Source organism: Mustela erminea, chromosome 8 (genome assembly GCF_009829155.1).
Source record: "Mustela erminea isolate mMusErm1 chromosome 8, mMusErm1.Pri, whole genome shotgun sequence".
NCBI lineage: Eukaryota > Metazoa > Chordata > Mammalia > Carnivora > Mustelidae > Mustela > Mustela erminea.
In genome coordinates this window covers 44849301-44868804 of record NC_045621.1, presented here as the reverse complement: position 1 = coordinate 44868804, position 19504 = coordinate 44849301, and the positions used below count along the sequence as shown (strand labels likewise).

Sequence of the window (19504 nt, the reverse complement as noted above, 5' to 3'; positions counted from 1 at the left end):
GAGCTGATGGAGTTCAACTCTGCTTGCCGTGGTTGTTTCCTGTTAAGTGTTTTTTCTACTTTTCAAGTGGACAGTTCTCCTTGTTTCCCCGGTATCCCTAAACCACTGAACTTCTCCCTGGGTGTTTACACTTTTAGCCTGTCTGTTCTCTTAAATCTGATCCCCACTTGTCCCTTTACGGGACCCAGGTGTCAGGTTAGCCTGGCAGTCACGCTCGCACGCATGCCTGTGGTCACCCCATCACGTGGGCTGCTGCTGTGGCTGTAGGTGGGTGGAAGGAACACACCAGGACCCCCTTCAGGCCAGGGCTGTCAGGGGCTCCACTGCCTCCCCAGACACACAGCTCTGGGTTCCTGGTACTGGGGGTAGGCAGTGGCCGTGCCTGTCTCAAATCGGCCATCTAGAACGAGTGCAGGGGTTGGGACAGCCGCCCACAGCTGCGGGAATGAGACAAGATGGGCAGGGATGGGGGTGGGGAGGACCTTCAGCAGCACGGACAGCTGGTGCTGGGGTGGGGCTGTAGGTCACCTCCAACAAACCAGCTGGGCTCCTCAAGAATCCTTGTGCCATAGCTTTGATGGGCATTTATACTGGGCTTACTGATTTGGACATTTAGGATATCAGCAGGATGAACCACGATCACACTGGGCTGACCTCCTCCCAAGTGTGAGCCATGAGATCCTAGCTCCCATGTGCAGCCCTCACCCTGCTGACCTTGAGACAGGGCAGGCTCTGTCAGTGGCCATCCACCCCCGTCCATGGCCATGTCCTCACCTGACCCCTGTCACCTTCTCCTTTGCAGGACTGTGGTCATGCCCATCGCGAACGAGTTTGCCCCAGATGTGGTGCTCGTGTCATCAGGCTTCGACGCTGTGGAGGGCCACCCCACGCCCCTTGGTGGCTACAACCTGTCCGCCAAATGTAAGTTGGGTTTGCAGATGGCCCAGGAGCAGTCTGGATTCTGCTGTGTTTATGGTTAGGTTCAAGCCTCCCCTTTGGTAACAACAGGAGGAGGCTGTCCTCATCATGTCTTAGCAGGAACATGAGCGCACCGGCCGCCCCAGCAAGCAGAGGGTGCGCAACAGGGCCGTGTGATCCAGGACACAGGGTTGCTCTCCTGGGGGCTATGCTCCAGCATGGACCTCCGAGCCCCCGGTAGCCCATGCAGTGACCCAGCAGAGGATCAAGAGGGAGCTGTGTGCCCAGCACCCCTCCGTGCACAGCCAGCTGCTGCCATCTGTGTTCAAGACCCCCAGGCTCCCCCTGACTTAGGAGGGTTCTGTCGTGGGGCCCCGCAGTAAAGTGGGTGCAGCAGTGCAGCCAGGAAGGTGGCCTCGTGCTCTCCCAGGGCACCAAAGAGGGATGCGAATGGCCCAAGGTAGTGCGTTAGGATTGCGCAGGTGCAACCTTTACTGAAAGCGACTGTTGCGAAAATGTGCTCACGTCATATGAGCTGTAGGCGAGTTGGGATCACTGCAGCCTCATAACAACGAATAAGTTCAAAAACATTGTGAGTATTACAGAAATGTGACAGACACCAAGCAAGCAGACACTGTGGGAGATCAGTGGCCCCAATGCACCCGATTTGGGGCAGCCACTGACCTTCCCTCTCTGAGAGATACATTCAGGGGAAGCATAGGCTGGGGTGCACCCAGGGTCCTCACGGCAGCCTCAGGGCCTGCATCCCTGTGTCCGTCAAAGACAAAGCCCAGCCTTTGGGACATTTCAGCCTCACTGGGCCCGCAGCCGCCGGACAGCACAGCCTAGACCTGGGCCCTGTGTGCTGACGGCAGCAGGTGGTGGGGCCGCTGTTCAGGGGCAGTGGGGTGGTTCGGCTCCCATCAATGCCAGCCAGTTCTGGCATGGATGGGAATCACTGTGACCTGCCAGGCACTTTCTGTGGACAAGGGGAGATGTGAGTGCGGGAGGGTGTGCTGTGCTTGTCGGAGAAAGTCAGACCCACTGGACATGGGGTGAGAGTCCTGGAGGGGCCCGCCCAGGGGTGTGTGTGCCCAGCACACTGCTGACTGGAACCCCTGGGCCTCTGGTCCGTAGGCTGCATGGGCACAGCTGTGGGGATGCACTCATGCTCCCCCCTCCGCGGTCCCAGCAGGAAGCTGAGGGCTCCTCCTGGGGTTCCTTCCTTCCTTCCCCCAAGCAAGATGATTTGCGGCGTTATAAAATCAAAGCACCCAAACCGTAATTCCTACTCTCAAACAGATCAAAAAGAATCCCGAACTGAGATTCTTCAACGACTGTGTTCCAGGCAGACCTGGCTTCCATTAGGTTTCAGAGCGCCGGCCCCCTGGGTCTCTGTAATGTGATGTAATGCGTTTCTGGGCGCTTTGATCGGCGGCCAGACGTCGGCTCACGGCCCGTCCTCGCCCTCCGCTTGCATCTCCCGTTTCCTCTTGCAGGTTTCGGGTACCTGACGAAGCAGCTGATGGGCTTGGCGGGCGGCCGGATCGTTCTGGCGCTGGAGGGGGGCCACGACCTCACGGCCATCTGCGACGCCTCGGAAGCATGTGTTTCTGCTTTGCTGGGCAACGAGGTAGGACAGCCAAGGGGCCCAGGGCTGCTCTGTGCGCGGGCTCTGGGTTCACGCTCGCCCTACGGTGGGACCGTTACCCGTTCGATGAGGCCCTCCGGTCTGCGGGGAGGGAAGCAAGTGAGAGGACTGTTGTGAATCCCTTTCTCTGTAAAGGGGTTCAGGGTCCTATACTTTAAGGATGCTCAGCTTTGCATGTGGGTTGAGAGTATTTTAATCTCCTCCCTTCCTTCCGTGTGGACAGTCCACTCTTGGAGGGGTTCTCAGGTAAGTTCTGGGGGCCGTGTCACCGGGCCAGTGTTGCAGGCTGGGGCTTGGAGCCCCGCCTCCCTGCTCTGAGCCCATAGGTGATGCCCGAGCCGGGGGCCCTGTGCTGTGTCCCCACTGAGGCCACGGGACAAAATCTGGGAGATGCTGGCTTGTACAGCTAAGCTCAGAGGGTCTGGACAAAGGGAGTGAAGAGTTCAAGGGAGAGAGTCCATGGGAGCCTCATGTTCTGGAATGACACTGGTCCAGGGCCCGTCCCCCCTGGCTGGCTGGTGCTCCCCATGGGGAGGGCTGCCTGGCTGGGGGTGGAGCGGATGTCGGGAGGGGAGGTGCCGCCCTCCACGGGATGCTCTGCAGCTCACTGAGCCCCTGAAGTTTGTGACATGAAACCTACCTGCAACTTCCACTTTGTGCTCTTCCTGAAATTCTCAGTGCATCCACAGGCCTTTGGAGACGGGGTCCTGTACCTGCCTCCTGCATCCCTGGAAGGAGCGTGGGGCGGGTCCCAGCCCCTCACAGCACCACCCACTCTGGTTGCTTGCTGCTGCTCTAGCATAGCACTTGGGTCCCAGAAGCAAGTCAGCTGTGGCTCTGGGGAGGGTGGGCAGGTGTCTGGGTCCCCGGCCTAGCCTGCAACAGGGAGGTGCTGGGGGCCATGCTGGGAAACGCCTGGAGGTGGCCCACGAGTTCTGTTCCCATGCCGTGCCTGGGACTCATGGCCCCTTCCTCAGGAGATGAGATGGGCATATACAGGTCTGCAGTGTGCGAGGACACCGTCCAGGAGAGCAGGTTCCCTGGGCGTCCAGTGGGGCTGCCATGGTCCCTGTGCCAGTCACCCTCCTGCTGGTCACCACCAAGATTCAAGAGAGCATGAGCAACAGGGCCCTGGAATGAGGCTGGAGGACACACAGCTCAGGACAAGCCATACCAACCACATAGCACTGACCCCACATGGCACAGGTGGTGCTGGGACACCCCGGCCACTTGTGGGGAGTCCCGTCCTGAGAAGGCTGAGAGAGCAGAGTGGCCTGAAGGGTGGGTGCCAACGAGGCCGAGGTGGAGACTACCCCATGTCCCAGTCGCTGGTTGAGGAGGCCCTGGTGAGGAGGGCGCCCCTCCCACTGCACTGACCCCTGTTGGGAGATGCCAAGGCCAGACAGCCCTGAAGCCCCGGGAGAGGGTGATGTGAGGAGCACCAGCCACTTCCCCCGAGCAGGGCTGCCCTGCCTGCCCTAGGAAGGCCCCCCACTGAGGTTCCCCTCAGGCGCCTTAGACATGTCAGTGGGGCCCTGTCCCTGCGGTGTCCCAGCCTGGAAGCTTGAACTCCAGTTACGGTTCCTGCAGGAGGGACGTGTCCAAGAGCAGGTTCAGGCTTACCCTGACACTGCACTCCTAGAGCCTCGTCAGGGACACACAGTGCACGGCGGCACCCACAAGGCCTTTGAGGAGGGCCCTGATGGGAGATGCAAAGCGGGGTTCAAGCAGGCTCTCGAAGGCCTGTATCCAGTTTGACTGCCTCCAGCAAGAAGGGGCGGGGTGAGGACATGTAGACAGGTCTCCAGTGATGGGACGCAGGGCTCTGTCCTCAAGCCATTTGCAGTCAGTGTTGTTCCCTTTGACTCGGGTGAGCCACAGAAGGCCTGCTGCAGACACAGTAGGATGAGGTGTATGGCTTGTGCTCCTCCAGGCTCAGGGGGGACCAAGCTGACCACCACATGGCTTTTGGAGGCAGGTGTGAGGTCTGGATCCAGGTCCTGGCGTCAGCCATACGAGTGCAGGATCACGGGTGAACATGGCCTGACTTGGAGTTCAACCCTTGGGAAGCTCTGTGCGTGTCCTCTGTGTGAGCTGGCCCCAGCAGGAGTGGAAGGCCAGGTGACCCTGGGGAGTGTGGCACCAGGGAGGAGGGCCACAGTGTCTTACTCTTGGGTCCACTCAAAGCAGGGAGGAGGGCAGGGACCAAGTGGGCACAGTCTCTGGGCAGCAGCCTAGGAGAAACTCTTCCTGTGTGCTCTGGGGTGGCAGCCCTCAGGGGCTGGAGGAGGAGAGTCGAGATCCTCAGCACCAAGGCTGAGTAGGCCCAGCAGCCAGAGTCCCCGGCTTTCGGCAAGGAATGGCTTTGCATCTATGTGCCCCGTGGGCTCTGGAGCTCGTGCTCCCTGGCCGTTGGGGCAGGCTGTGGCCAGCCTGGGGCTGTGGGTGGCGGGCTTCAGGTGGCTCTGCTGTCTCCTCTCAGCCTTCTGTCACACATGCTGTTTACTTGAAGCTCAGTCACCGGAAGACCCCAGAGCCCTGTGACATGTCTCCTTCCTGGTCAGGTGGTTAGCAATGCACTCGACTCTTCTAGAATAAAATACCAGCCTGCATTTTCGACTTAACACCTTCCACTCACCGTCTCTTTACATAAAGCTGTCTTCTCCCCCCTTTTTTGTTAGAGTTTAGAGACAATTGAGTAATATATCCAAACCCTCCAGAAGCTTTTTGGTTATCCTAGCTAGTTATTTTCAAATAACAATAAAGAACTTGGCTTTCAGCTCCTGCCTGTTCTTGCTTCCTGGGTGTTTGCTCTCCAACAAGAAAACCTTCTTTTCCTTAAGCACATCAAAGAGCAGGAAGCACTGGTTTTACCGAGGTCTCTTAAAAATCTTTCTAATGCAAGAAAGTTGGGCAGAGCCCCACTCCCTATGTGCAGCCTCAGATGGTGAGGGCTGGAGCAGAGCCAGGTCTGCTGGGGTTGGGGGGGGTGGTGCATTGGAAGGTCACCTTCTCCTGAAAGCCCATCTGTGTGACTGTTTCAGCTTTAAGTTGTTGGCAACTGTCAGGGACAGTTGGCAATGAAAACTTGTTTCAGTGTGTCTCACAGGTGTGTAGGAACCCGGTAGTGTGGATGGAGATGCAGGGACCCCCATGGGCGGGTGCAGGGGCCGGTCTGGCTCACAACAGTGAGGGACCTGGGGCAGGTATCCCCCTCTAAGCAGGGGTTATGTGGGCCCCTTCCTGTGGATCACGTGGCATTTCAAGGCCAAGTGTCCCCTTTCAGCCCAAGTCTGGGATCAGCGGAGACTAGGAGGGTATCAGGTGAGACCAGCGTCCAGGAAGGCATCATCGGGGAATTGGACCCCTTTGTTACATCCTTACCCTGTGCCAGCTCTCGGTGGTCACACCGACTTCGCAAGAGACAGGGACACAGAGACAGACGCAGCGGTGGGACAGAGATGGAGCAGAGACACTGAACTACTCAACCACATGGCCAGGGGTCTGTGCCCTCATGCTGGCTCTCCCTGCTCCCTGCCAGGCTCGGCTCAGCCAGAGGCAACCGTGTTGGTGACATGCAGATGCTGGTCAGGGGACATAGGGTCCCCATCACATGCTCCTGGCTTAGGGTGCTGAGTCACCTGCTGGTTCCTAAGGCGGGCTTTCTCACTGCGTGCCAGAGGTCAGAGGAGCCTACGCACAGAGCAGCCTCCTTGCCCCATCCTCGCAGTCACAGTGGGATGGAGGACACATGGTGACATGCTGACCCTCCCTGGCCCCCTTTCTAGAACAAGGATGAAGGTCCCTGTGGTTGCAGGCCACCTGGCTCGGCTCCCAGGACGGCAGGCAAGCAGGGTTCTGGCAGAAGAATCCCGTGTCCATGGGGCTCACCTTCTGTGAGTGCTTTTCCTAATCCCTCATCCTCTTCCGAGAGGACGTCACAGCGATGAGGACACAGCATGACAGAAGAGCCGGAGGTGAGGGAGACCAGGCAGGCTGCCCAAGGTCAGTGCAAGGATCCGGAAGAGGTTCTCCCTGTGGCTGGAGAGAACCTAGTAGGGCTATTTCTCCAGCTGCTGTGGGAGCAGGCGACCGACAGTTCTTAGGGAACACTCAGCCAGATCAGGAGCAAAGGGACCCTCCAGCCTGTTGTTGAAGGTCTGCTCTGCTGACAGCTGCTTCCCCAGGAGCCACCGCCCCACACAGCAGGTACCTGAGTGCCCAGAGGTCCCCTCTGCAGGCAGAGCACCGTGACTGCAGCCGAGGGCACAGAGCCCCCTGTGGTGTGATCCATGGTGCCTATGCCCCTGGAAGGGAGACGAGGACTGAGCTCTGTCCCTGGGGAGCAGCGTTGCTGAGGCCAAGAAGGCTGTGGGGCTTCCCTTGAGAAAAGGGCAAGCGCCCACTGGGCCGACGGCGCTCGAGGAGCAGAGAGGCTGGAGCCCGAGAGCAGGTGCACAGCTGTTGGTAGACTGGTCAGGGCCTGGCAGGCACAGGCGTGCGTGCGGTGGGTGTGGGGTCACACAGCTGCACGTCATCCTCCTGTGACGTCTTCTGTGTCCCCTGGAAAGAAGGAGGGGCAGGTATACCTGCTGGCTGATGTGGGCCAGGGACCTGGCTGTATGGCTGCCCAGGGGCTCTGGACACCCGGTGCCAGTTGGAGAAAGGCCCCAGTAGGGACAGGACAGGTGCACCCGAGGACAGGGGTCTGAATCGCCATCACTGACATTTTCCCGGCCGGCGCAGTTGCTCCCAAACGCGTAGTTTTATGTATTCTGGAAAGCCTGAGCATGGACCTGAGTTCTGCCAGCCTATTTTAATAACCCGCTTGTCAGGGTGCTGTCACCTCTCAATCCCCGACCTAAATTGTGAGCAGTTTGAAACTATGGAGCAGGAAAAAGATTTCCATACCTAAAAAGACAGTGGGACCCGCAAGCAGATGTTACAGACCAGGCGTGATCTACACAGGGCAGTCTTCTCGTCCTCAAACTTGGATGGTCTTTGAGTTCTCCTGCCCACTCCAGCTGAGGCCAGCCTTTTAAAGACTGAACTCGATAAGCCTCATTTCCCTTGTGGTTCCAAAGTCTACAGACTCAGATCAGGGTGAATATGGCATGGGGTCTCCTGTCTGTCACCCTCAGGACAGGACTTTGTCTACAGCCGGCCCGCTTGTTCCCTCTGACGAGCCACCTCCCAAAAGAGGCCCATGGCACAAGTGCAATGCTTTGGCATTAAGTGACCTACTTCTCCAGCTGAACCCCCTTCCAGATCACAAGGACCTTTATCTCCCATTTCTGTGTTCCGCATGCCTGCACCCCACTCAGCCCTGTCTGCAGGAGAGTCGCAGCTGCCCTCCAAGGACGGACCAGACCACTCCCCCTGCCTGGCCACAGCGGGCTGTGCTCCCCAGGGAGCCATAGCGGCCTGCCCACCCAAACCCAGTGTCCCAGGACCCCGCTCTGCACTTGCCCATGGCATTCAGCACCTTCGGAGGTTCTGCTGGGTTTGCTCACCCAGGAAGGTTTTAGCTTATTGACAGTCTCTCCCAGGCAGGAGATGCTGTTAGACGGGGGGATGGGTGTCTGCTTTGTTCACTGATGAACCCCAAGTGTGTAGCACAGGGATTTGTGCTTTGTGGGCTGCCCTAAAAATATATATTAAATGAAAGAATAGAATCCCAGCTATTAAGGGGGTAATATTTTTGAGCCATAAAGTTTCTCCCCTTTTCTGGTCCTTTTTTCTTGAGTCGAGCCCAGAAGCAGCCCATGTCACGTCTCTGGCCCTGGAACAGAGCCCAGCACTGGTTGCTGCATGACCATGGGCCGAGCTGACCAGCTGCCATCGTGAGGGGCGCTTCCCAGGGCTCCTCCTCTCAGTCGTGTCACAGCCTTGCTCGGGCCCCTTCTGCTTTCCTCCTGAGACCCCGGAGGCCACGCACGCTCTCTTCCCAGGGGCTGTCCCCTCAGACTTATGTGCACACTGCCCCTGGGAGGACACTTTGCCCCTAGTTTGTCGTGATCTTTTCCCTAGGTGACGTGTACCTGCATGGTAGGCAGAGCACAGAAGGTCCCCAGCATGGGGTGAGGACCCTTCTTCCCTGTTTGCTCCTGGTTCAGCTGCACAGTGAGGCCTCTGGTCTCCAGCAGCCTCTGCCAGGTGCCAGGGACAGAAGGATCCAACCCCCATTAACTGGGCTGATGCTGGGACAAGTTGATCCCCTGGGGTGGCTCGAGACGGGGGAGGTGTTGGTGGCAGAGGATGTTGGGGGGAGGGTGACACAAGACCCCATAAGCCCACTGCCCCTGGAGTGTGGGTCCCGCGGGGAGACCAACGGTGGGGAGCCCCCACCCCGGGACGAGGCAGACCGCTGCCCCGGGTGTGACTTCCTTGCTCTAACACACCCCTATGCTTCAGAGTGATAATCTATGGGATGAATTACGTTTCTAAAACCCTCTTTGTGCTTGAAAGTGGTGACACTGAACTTCTGACAAATACTGGAGTCGAGTGGGACAGGTGGGACCCCACAGGCTCTGATGACCCGGACCTGGTGCGCAGAGCTTCGTGCCTGGAAGACGGCTGGGCTCTGCTCCTCCATGCCCTCAGCAGAGGACCTGGCTGAGCAAGCCACTCTTGGGGAGGCCACTGTCTCCAGAAGGGGTCCCAGCTGCCGGGGGCAGCAGAGCCGTTTTCTCAGCCCGGGACCTAGCGGGCTGTCATAGGCTGGCAGCCAGGACGAGCTCCTGGCACTGGGCCTTGGCGACACGTGGTGCGATGTTTGAGCTCTGCCGGTTGAGGGGTGAACAGCACCTGGGACAGGCTGGATCAATTCTCTCATCACTCCCGGTGCCGGGCATCTTCCCAGGTGCTTGTTGGCAGCTTAGACTTTCTCTTCTAGTGAAGTTCATGGCTTTGGCCCATTTTCCTGACAGACCGTATTTTTACTGTTTATTCTTAGAGGGGGAAATTGGACAGATGGGTGGGTGGATGAGAGGCAGGATGGGCAGATGTGTGGGTGGGTGGATGGGTGGACAGACGGATGGGCAGATGGACAGGTGACTGGATGGGTGGACAGGTGGACGGACGGATGGATGGGTGGACGGATGGATGGATGGGTGGGTAGGCAGATGGACTGAGGAACAGTTAGGCATCTCCTGTTTTCCTGACCTCTAGAGGAGTGACCACAAGAACAGAGTAATCTCTTCCTTGACCGGGAGAGCTCTCCTGGGCCACGGGTCTCCTGTAGGTAAAAATCTAAAGTGACTCTGAGCCGATTTCTGTCCGTCCATGGATGAGCGTTGGGACGTCGCGCTGCAGCAGAGATTGGTCCCCTCGGCTGGTTTTCCCACTCCCCCGTGCCATGGCCCCTTCCCCTGCTGGAGTGCACTGGCACCACCCCGCTAGAACGTGTCCAGTTAAGCTGTTTCTAAGAATCCACTTTCAGCTACAATGTCGTTCCTTCTGCCCCTTTTCTGTGTATTTACCTCTCTGCAGGACCCTTCTCTTCTCTGGCTCGCCTCCTGAACGGAGCACCTGCTCTACCTGACGGCCGCATTTAGGGCTCAGGACTGGCTACACCTCCCACGCTGATACGTGGCATTTTCCTTGCTTCTCATTTCCAAGCGTTTCCTGATTTCCGGTGACCCGTGATCAGTGGGTTTAATTTCCAGCCTCAGGGTCTCAAGTTCTCATTTGTGCCCCGTTTCTAATGGATGGCGCCATGCTGAGAGCGGGTGTGGTGGCCTTGTGCGTGGGCGAGCGTGGTCTGCCTATGTGGACGTCCGCGTGGTTTGGAGGAGCGCACCTCCTCCGCCCCATTCACACTCCTCCGTCCCTCGGCCAGGTTGGCCCGTGGTGCCCTCACGTGGTTTTCTCTGCTGATTTCTGTCTGCTGTCCGTAAGGAGCATGTGCCACTCTCTACTCCCATGGTACGTCTGGCCACGTCCGCCGGCCAATGTTCACTTCCCGCGTGTTAAACAGTTTTATCAAATGTGCGCAAACTTTAAGTCATCACATCCTTTTGATGAATTGATGTTTTTGTTACCGTGTAGAGCTGTCCTTTGCATCCGGCTACGGGTTTCTGCTTCCGCACGTCGTGCAGGAAGCCCGCTGAGTCCTGCCGCCTCCCTCCTCTCACAGACGCCACCTTCGTGGGCCGCACCAGGCTGGGTCTCACCACGGCTTTGCTCACCATTCCACAGGTGGCCCACTAAGTGGAGACTCTGGACCTTACAGTGGGGCTGGTAGCGGCTTGTTTTTTGTGGCTCTGCTTTTTTCAGACTCATTTCTACATCTCACTCTGTGCTGTGTTGGTCCCTTTTCTGCCTTCTCCCCACATGACTGAGAGTCCCCCACATTCCATCTGCTCCCCCCTGGGGGGAGATACACAGCTGCCTTGCTGTTTTCCAGGGGTGATCCTTCCAGGTGGCAACATGTGCCCATGATGCAGTCGGTGGCCTCTTCCCTCCCCATGCCACCTGGACCCGCGAGGGTCCACAGACCAAACACAGCACACCCCGCTCTGGACGCGCCTTCACCAAAATGTTACCTCCTTGCTGGAAACTGACCTGCGCTGGCCGGTGTCCTGTGTGTTCTGCTGGGCAGCCCCTACCCTGGCCCTTCTGGGCTTTGCGTGCGGCCCCTGACTAGCCTTTCCCCGACCTTCCTTCCCTCCTTCCTGTTTGCTTTCTGGACACCATTACTGTTTTACGTAGTTCCTGCATCTGTGGCCTTTCCTGCATTCCTGACACGTTCTTTGTCCATCATTCCTCCCTGCATCTCAGACCGTCACCCTGGATCACTGTGCCTCCAGCACACCCCGTACGTTCCTAGGAGAGGGACACCACTGTCAAGGTCCCCCATCTGGTTGCCTTTATTCAAGTTGTGATTTTTCCCTAATTTTTTTTTTCTTAAGTAGGCTCCCTACCCAGCGCAGAGCCCAAGCTGGGGCTTGAACTCAAGACCCTGAGATCATGACCTGAGTTGAGATTAAGGGTCAGACACCTAACAGTCTGAGCCACCTGGGTGCCCCCTCGCTCGTTCTTGACCAATAGGGCCCACAGTTGTGGTCGATGGTCGTATTCTCTCTGGATGCCCAGAGGTGGCCGCACACCGTCCTGTTGTTCTCTGCCACACGGGACCTGGTGGCTAGTGAGCTGCTTCCCTCTGCAGACCGTTTGCACTCTGCTCATCTGTGGTGCTCTGCAGCCTTCCTCTGATGCCCCTATGGCATGGGAGTCTCCTGTGATGCCTCCTGCTCGGGTCTGTCCCCCACCCACCGGGATGCACAGACCCTTCCCCTCTGCCCGCTCCCCGTGCCACTGGTGCATTCAGAGTCCTTTTTTCGGCCATTGCTTCCAGGTTAGCAATGTTCTTCTCAGCTGATAGGCGTTTCCAGTATCTGCTGTTGTGTCTCCCTTTTTACAAGTTCTGTTTGGCTCTCTTTCAAATCTTCTGGTTCCATTCAGTAATCCTACATTAGTCTCTTATTTTTAATACATATTAGATATACTTTATAGTTTAAAACTGATCAATCCAATCATCACAGTCTTTGAAAATCCAAATCTGAGTTTTTTCACCAGACTTTTAACTCTGGGTAGCTTTAGACCCAGAGGAGCATGGCAGAGCTATCACCAAACTCTTGCAGGCCCTCGGACGGTTTTCTCTCAGTAGTGCCTGGCCTCGGTGGAACTTTTATCCCAGCCTGGGAGCCAGCCCTGGCTCGGCACTGCTAAGCCAAACTATGCCCAGATTTCACTCACTTTCCCATGGCTGCCCTCATCGCGTCAGGGTCCCCATCCGGGACCCCACTGCACGTCTAGCCGTCTTTATTCCCCTCTGGGCTATGGTGGCCTCCCAGGCTTTCCTTGGTTGTTACTTTTGAAATATTGACTATTTTCAGCAAAGAACGCTGGTCAGGTTCTCTGTGGACTGTCCTTCAGTGTCTGTCTCGTTTTTCAAGGTGCTCAGCCCCACCTCTTGGAGTGGGCATGGGGACACAGATTATGTGCAGCTCTTCAGGAACCATGTGTGTCTTCTCCCTGTTAGATATCCAGTCCCTGTCCAGTTGTCAGTGCAACTCCTGGACATTTTGTGCTCTGAGCTACGGCCCAGAACCATGCTGTGGTCTCTTCCCCACCAGGCCTCCCGTGTGTCCCTTTAGCCCACCCATCACCATCCCGAGCGTTCCCTCCATCCCTGATACTGTGGGACGCACCAGGCTCTTCCTAAATTCTCCTGTCCCAGCCTCGGGAAGACCAAGCCCGGTTCCTTTACTGGAGGATAGTATTGGAGACCTTGCTGGTTTCTCCTGAGCCCAGACCATGCTGGCGGACATCTGTGTTTGTTGGATGATAGTTCTGGGTGTAGACTCAGGCATCTTGGAACTGAAGTGGAACACCAGTCAGCAGCCTTGCAAGGGGGCCACAGTTGCACTGTGGGCTCCGGCCCCTCCACTTATGGCATGTGAATGAGGGAGACTGTGTCCGGCCCTTCCTTCTCTGAAGAGCTCAGGCTAAGAGCAGACCTCTCCCCACCGGGTGTCTCTGCGAGCACGTTGTCTCCATGAGCCTGGCTCATCTCTGGGGGTGCTGCGGTCACTCCCACGCAGTCCTGCACGGCCCCTGGCCTGTCCCAGGATGTGTGATGGCCCCACGAGGCTCCAGCTTCCTTCTAGAACCCAGCAGATCTCCCTCAGTGTTGTAGGCTTGTCTGATTATTTAAAGTTTTTTAAATTATTTTTGTGTTTTTATGATGTGTTTCACCAAGCGAGCTTAGTGGTGCTGTTGAGGACGCCGCAACGTGCCCTGTGGGCCTCTGGTTGGTTTGTGCTTCCTTATTGTCCTCTGTGGTCCTCACTGGAGGGAACACTGGGAGCACAGTTTCCCCTCGGAGAGACTCTACTGATTGTCTTCTTTCTTTCCTCTTTTCCCCATTTGGGGGAAGAAAACCGTCAATGGGATGTTCAGGGTTTCTTATTGTAAGACTACAGGTGTGAAAGTGGTTATTTCCAGAAAGTGGTCATTATTTCCCCCTCCTGCACGGTGGTGTAGGTGGTGCCTCCCATAGGCCCCAGGCAGACAGCCTTCTGGGCCAGCCAGCTCCTAGACGCGGTGTCTGCCTGCATGAGTGCTCTTGAATATGCCTGATGATCCCTGAAAACAATACCTCAAAGAAAAGAAATCAACTTCTGTTTCAAAAAAAAATTATAGTAAATAGCAAAGCCACATTTAGTTTTTTTTCTTCTCTGTCCACAAATACACTTGAGAAGTTGACTTTGACTGTCCCATCCCGGCACACGGGGATCGTACGGACAGCCTTTCCATTCGCTGTGTTTTATACATTTTTTCCTAGCTTGATCCTCTCCCAGAGAAGGTCTTACAGCAGAGACCCAATGCTAATGCAGTCCGGTCCATGGAGAAAGTCATTGAAATCCACAGTGAGTTGCCTGGGCCGCTGGGGGGCGTGGGATGACCCAGGTCGCAGAGACTGTCGTGTAGGTGGGTCTGCCCTGTGCCCCCACCAGCCCCCACCAGCCCCCACCATGATCTGGGCCACTCAGAAGGCCCAGATCCAAGACAACAGCGAGCAGCGGGCTCCGGTCTGGACGGCCCCTTGCCCGTGCCCCTCATACTGCCCCCCCGCCCCCGCCAATCCCTACCCCATCCCAGGTGCCCGGTTTTTGTGCGCTGCGAGCCAGGGGAGGCTCCGTAACATTGCTTCTGCCCCCCAGGCCAGTACTGGCGCTCCCTGCCACGCCTCTGCTCCACAGTGGGCCACTCTCTGGTAGAGGCCCAGAAGTGCGAGAACGAGGAAGCAGAGACCGTCACCGCCATGGCCTCGCTGTCCGTGGGTGTGAAGCCCGCTGAGAAGAGGTGAGCATCTCAGCCCTACAGCGGGGCCACCCTCCACCAACAGCCCGGCAAGGGACAGAGGGACAGAGGGCAGGGGTCCCAGCCATAGATGCCCACCGTCACGGCCACCTCTTTCCAGTGGGAAGGCTCGTGGAAACTCTGGAGGAGCCTTCACTCCGGAACGGGGGTGGCGGGAAGAGCGGGCACGGGTGTGGGGAGCAGGCGCCCACCGCCCCCCAGCTTCTTGGCCCTAACCCCGCGGGCTCTCTGTCTCTGTTGTGCTGGGCGCCGCCGCAGACCCGACGAGGAGCCCATGGAAGAGGAGCCGCCCCTGTAGCCTCCCGTGGAGCTGCGGGCCTCTTGTTTGTCTGTCCCCGTCTGGAAGCTCCGCCGAGAAAGCTCCTGTTTCTGTGCGGCCTGCCCGCGCCCTCTGCCCAAGGCTGGAGCAGCGGCGGGAGGCCCCTGGGGGCTCCCCAGCGGGCGGCCCTGCACGGCCCCGGGACCCCTGCGACGCCGGGCTCTCGGCTACCCTGACGGAGGCCGCGGAGGAAGGAAGCCTGTGGCGGCTCGCGGCAGAGCTGCCCACTTCGTGGCCATGAGGGAAGGAAAACGAAAATCAAAGATCTAATAATACAAAACAGACTCGATGAAAACTGGTGCTTACCGTTGATTATTACCCACAATTCCACAGTCTCTGTGTAAACCACTCAACGCATCCTGTAGCTTCTTTTTTTGTTCGAGGGAACGTTTTCTCGGGCTCCAGCCGCGTCCGGGAGCCACAGCGGCGCGCAGGGGGGGGTCTGCGACAGCGGTGGGGTGGGGGGAGGGGGGGACAGGCGGACATGCGTGCCAGGGCCATGCCGGACACACGCAGACGAGGGAGCCTGTGGGAACCGGCTCGGGTATCCCCGAGCCATCGGAAGATGCGAGTTTGTGCCTTTTTTTTATTGCTCTGATGGATTTTTGTGGCTGGGTTTTCTGACGTCTGAGGAACAATGCCTTAAGAAAAAATAAACAGCAGGAATTGGGGGGACAGTTTCCTGTGGCTGCGTGCTGGCCCGGAGCAGGGATGGGGGGCTTCAGGGCCGCCGGCCTGCAGGCCCGGTTTGCTTTAGTGCTGTTTAAGAGAAAGGGAGGTCGTTCCAGCAAAGTGGCAAATACTGTTGGGGGTTTTGAAGTCCAACAAATTTTAAATGAATCCAAAGTGTTCTCTTCTCGTACATCATATAACAAACAATTGAGCATCTCCATTTGGTTGTGAAGCATGTCCTAGCACACTTCCAGTGTTATGATCGGAATGCTTTTTATGAAAAGCAAGTAGCATGAAGTATTGCTTAAATTTTAGGTATAAATAAATATATATATGTATAATATATATTCCAATGTATTCCAAGCTAAGAAACTTGATTCTTATGAAATCTTGATAAAATATTTATAATGCATTTATAGAAAAAGTATATATATATAATAAATGCAGATCATAAAGGTCCCTGGCGAATGAATGACTTGTGAATTAGACATCAAGGTGCTTATGGAAAGGGATCTCGTTTGAAACTCACGTATTTTTGAACCCCAGCCTGGACAACTTTCAGATCGCCAACACGTTCGCCACTGGGCACCTAGCCGGCCGGTGTGTGCTCCCCTTCCGCTCTCTTCGGACAGGACCCCTCCCGTTCCGAACCTCCGTGCACATATGTACCTAATGAGTTTTTATAGCAAAGAATATAAATTTGCTGTTGATTTTTGTATGAATTTTTCACAGAGAGATCCTGAATAAGCATTGTTTTGTGAATTTTACATTTTTTCTCACCATTTAGCAATTTCCTGAATGGTAACAATGTCTAAACTTTCTTTCTTTCTTTCTAAATCCTTGCTTGTACATTTTTTTTTAACTTTTTAAAGGTTTTTTTTTTCTTTTTATTATTTTCATCTTTGTTTATTTTTGTACAGTGAGCAGTGTTGTGCAGCAGCCGTTTTCAAAAAGCGAGCTCAAGGGAGTCAGGGGACGTACGGTCTCCACGGTGACGCCAGCGGGGGCATCCATCCCGGCTCTGTCACCATGACTGCATCCAGACCAGGGGCTCCTCTTCCCTCCACATCGGTCATATTACAAGGGGTGCTGTGTCCTCCCCTCCACCATGCTGTGGGTAGGGTCGCTCGCCAGACACCACGGGCCATCAGCACTTGTGAAACTCCCGTTTCAACTTCTCTGACCACGTTGTCAGGACAGCATTTTGAATTCAGTTTTCCAAAGACCTTTTCAAGCATGTCAGCAATGCATGGGGCCCACGTGAGGCCCATACCTGTGAGGGGTTGTCGCTGCTGTAGCCACACGGCCGGGGTCCTGGCTGAAAGCAGCAGGCCCCAGGTTTTGAAGCCTGTGGCTGCAGGGAGGCGAGGGGCCCCTGCTGTCTGGCGAGCCTGCAGGGACAGCACAGAGTCCCGATCGGGACCGCCCCTCTCTGCGCTTTCTCTCATTGACAGTAACTGACCGTCACTTTTTACTGGTAACTTAGTTTCCAGCACTTGAAGCCGCCAGTTTCATTCCAAAGCATGTTCCAAGTTTGGGCACAGCACTCCCATGGGAGGGAACCCCATGCCACGTTTCTGAGTCTGGTTGCGTTCACAGGGTAGCTTCTGAAGGAGACACTGATGCAGCCAGACTTCTGGCCAAATGAGTCCAAATTCTTGGGTTGGCTTGGTCATTGGGATACTGGTGGTCAGATCCAGACAGCGGTCCCAGAGCAGGACCGAAGGGTCTGGGGGCCCCATGTGGCTTTTTCCTCCCGCGGGCCTAGCTCGGCTCCGATGCCCACCCTGGCAGGAGGCCCCAGTGTCTGGGAGCCAACTCGGCCAGCTCCGCATGGCCCACAGGACCCCTGCCACCTGCTGGCCGTGACTTTTAGGGAGAAAGAGGTCATCTCACGCTTTTTACGGGTGGCAGGGTGAGTCGGCTGTCCATGGTGGGCTCACTCCCGGTCTCTGTCAGAGAGGCCAGGCCGGGGCGCCGACTGCGTTTGCCACGGCACTCCAGCGCCACAGACGCGCTTCAAGCATTACCGTGTAGCCTTTTCTTTTCTTTGAAGACACACTCAGCCCTTCCCCACAGCGGCCAGACGGCGCAGGGCCTACCCCAGTGTCTGCGGGACCCCGCGTCAGGGAGGGCGCCTCACCCCTCCCCTCTCCGGCCCTTGCACCTTTAGCCTTTTTCTTCCTTTGCAAAGGCCTCGGGGGCACCGGCCAGGGGTCAGCGAGCGAGCACTTTATGTCCCTTCGCGGGAAACCCCACAACGCTGCCGGGACGCGCGGCGCCCGCCCTTTCGGCTCCTGCCGCGCCACGACGTGCCCGAGCCCCACCAGCAGGCGGCCGCCAGCCCCTCGGCTCCCAAGGGCCACTTTGTCAGAGTGTTTCAGTTTTTCTCTACTTCTTTTAAGAGACTGTTTCCAGAGGAAGGACCGTCGGGCGTTGCTCGGACACAAACGCGGCACCCGCGGCGGAGTTCATGGGTTTTACTTTTTGATCAGAACATTCCTTCTTTACTGGTCACAGCCACGTGCTCATTCCATTCTTTTTGTAGACTTTTGGGCCCACGTGTTTTACGGGCATTGATACATATATAAATATATATATAAACATATATGAATCTATTTTTTTAAGTTCCTACAGCTGGAGGTTGCATGGGCTGTATGACCGGCATGTCTTTATACTGAACACAGATTTTGCACGCCAAACTCGGCAGCTTTGGGGAGGAAGAAGAAAAAAAAATGCCTTTTTTGTTCCCCTCTCACGACATTTGCAGATACAAAAGATGGAAATTTTTTCTGTAAAACCACACGAAACCTTGAAGGAGAGTTGGGGCTGGTTGGGGTGGGGAACGTTTGCGTCTTATTGAACTTATTCTTAAGAAATTGTACTTTTTATTGTAAGAAAACTAAAAAGGACTACTTACACATTTGTCATATTAAGAAGAAAAGTTTATCTAGCACTTGTGACATACCAATAATAGAGTTTATTGTATTTATGTGGAAACAGTGTTGTAGGGAAACGACACAGAATTCAGAGTGAACTGCCCGTCTCTCTTCAGCTGACTTGGGGGGCATTTGTTCTCTGTTTTGTTTGCTTCCTTTGATCTTGCACAGGGCCCGGCCACCGGACCCCGACGGACGACCGGCCGGGCCGTGGCCCGAGAGCACCCCTTTCCACGCAGCTGTATTGACTTCTCGTTACTTTCCGGGGACGCGTGGCTAAGCTCTCACTTCCAGCCACGCGGCTGGGACCTGGGGGCGCGCCCAGAGGAGGCCGCTCCTTCCCCATGCGGCTCACGGCGCCCAGCGGGGTGAAGAGTCTCCGAGAGGAAGAGGGAGAAGGCGGACAACTTGTGTTTGTCTGGGTTTCCGGTGTGTGTGCGCCCTCGCGGAGGCGCCGTTTCCCAGTTTATGAGATCTTCATCGAACATACAGAAGGGGGCCGACCCTGTTCACCCAAGAGCTTCTCGCAGACCGGCCGCCACGCCGTGTGCCCCGGGCGCCTGTGCGAGCTCCGCATGGGGTCCGCCGCGCGGCCGGCCTCTTGTTTCTCCTGTAACGTAATCCGTTCTCTCGGATCGTCTGGACCTTCCAGCGGTTCTTTCTTTTGCTCAGTGGAGTTGGAGATTTTGTTCTCGGTTTTCTCATTCTCGTTTTGTTGTGTGTGGGCGGGGTTTTCCCGACGACGGTGTCCTTCTCGACGGCCGACTCCATTCCACTTTCCCCGGAGTCCAGCGTTTTGTACCTCATCAGACAGCTTGTTGCTCTTGTGGTGTAAATAAAACAGCATCTCTGGTTTATGCCGTGTGCTTGCGTCCTTGCCGCCTCTCGCTGGGCCGGGACCCCCTTGTCTGGGCCGGGACCCCCTTGTTGCGGGAGGGCAGTCGCTGGAACCCACGCATGTGGCCCCTTGGGCCCAGACCCACGGTGCACCTGGCACTGTCTGCCTGCCCCAGCAGCTCCTGTAGGCAGCTCATTTTAAATATCCTTGCACTGTCGTCCCCAGAAACTCGCAGCCTCCCTCCAGAGGCAAGTCTGCAAACCCCACCTCTGCCTCCA

The 19504-nt window shown here is 56.5% G+C and overlaps 1 protein-coding gene across 9 annotated transcripts in view; it reads left to right on the top strand.

The window, feature by feature from the left end:
• The window catches only part of HDAC4 (histone deacetylase 4), a 288152-nt gene extending 268907 nt beyond the window's left edge, over positions 1-19245 (top strand). For all 9 annotated transcript variants that reach the window (XM_032355373.1, XM_032355375.1, XM_032355374.1 and 6 more), the window contains 5 exons: positions 803-921; positions 2418-2551; positions 13920-14004; positions 14299-14440; positions 14717-19245. In XM_032355373.1, coding sequence (XP_032211264.1) covers positions 803-921; positions 2418-2551; positions 13920-14004; positions 14299-14440; positions 14717-14756 — 520 coding nt within the window. In that variant the 3' untranslated portion in view covers positions 14757-19245. The remainder of the gene's footprint in view (positions 1-802; positions 922-2417; positions 2552-13919; positions 14005-14298; positions 14441-14716) is intronic.
• The last annotated feature ends 259 nt before the right edge of the window (positions 19246-19504 follow it).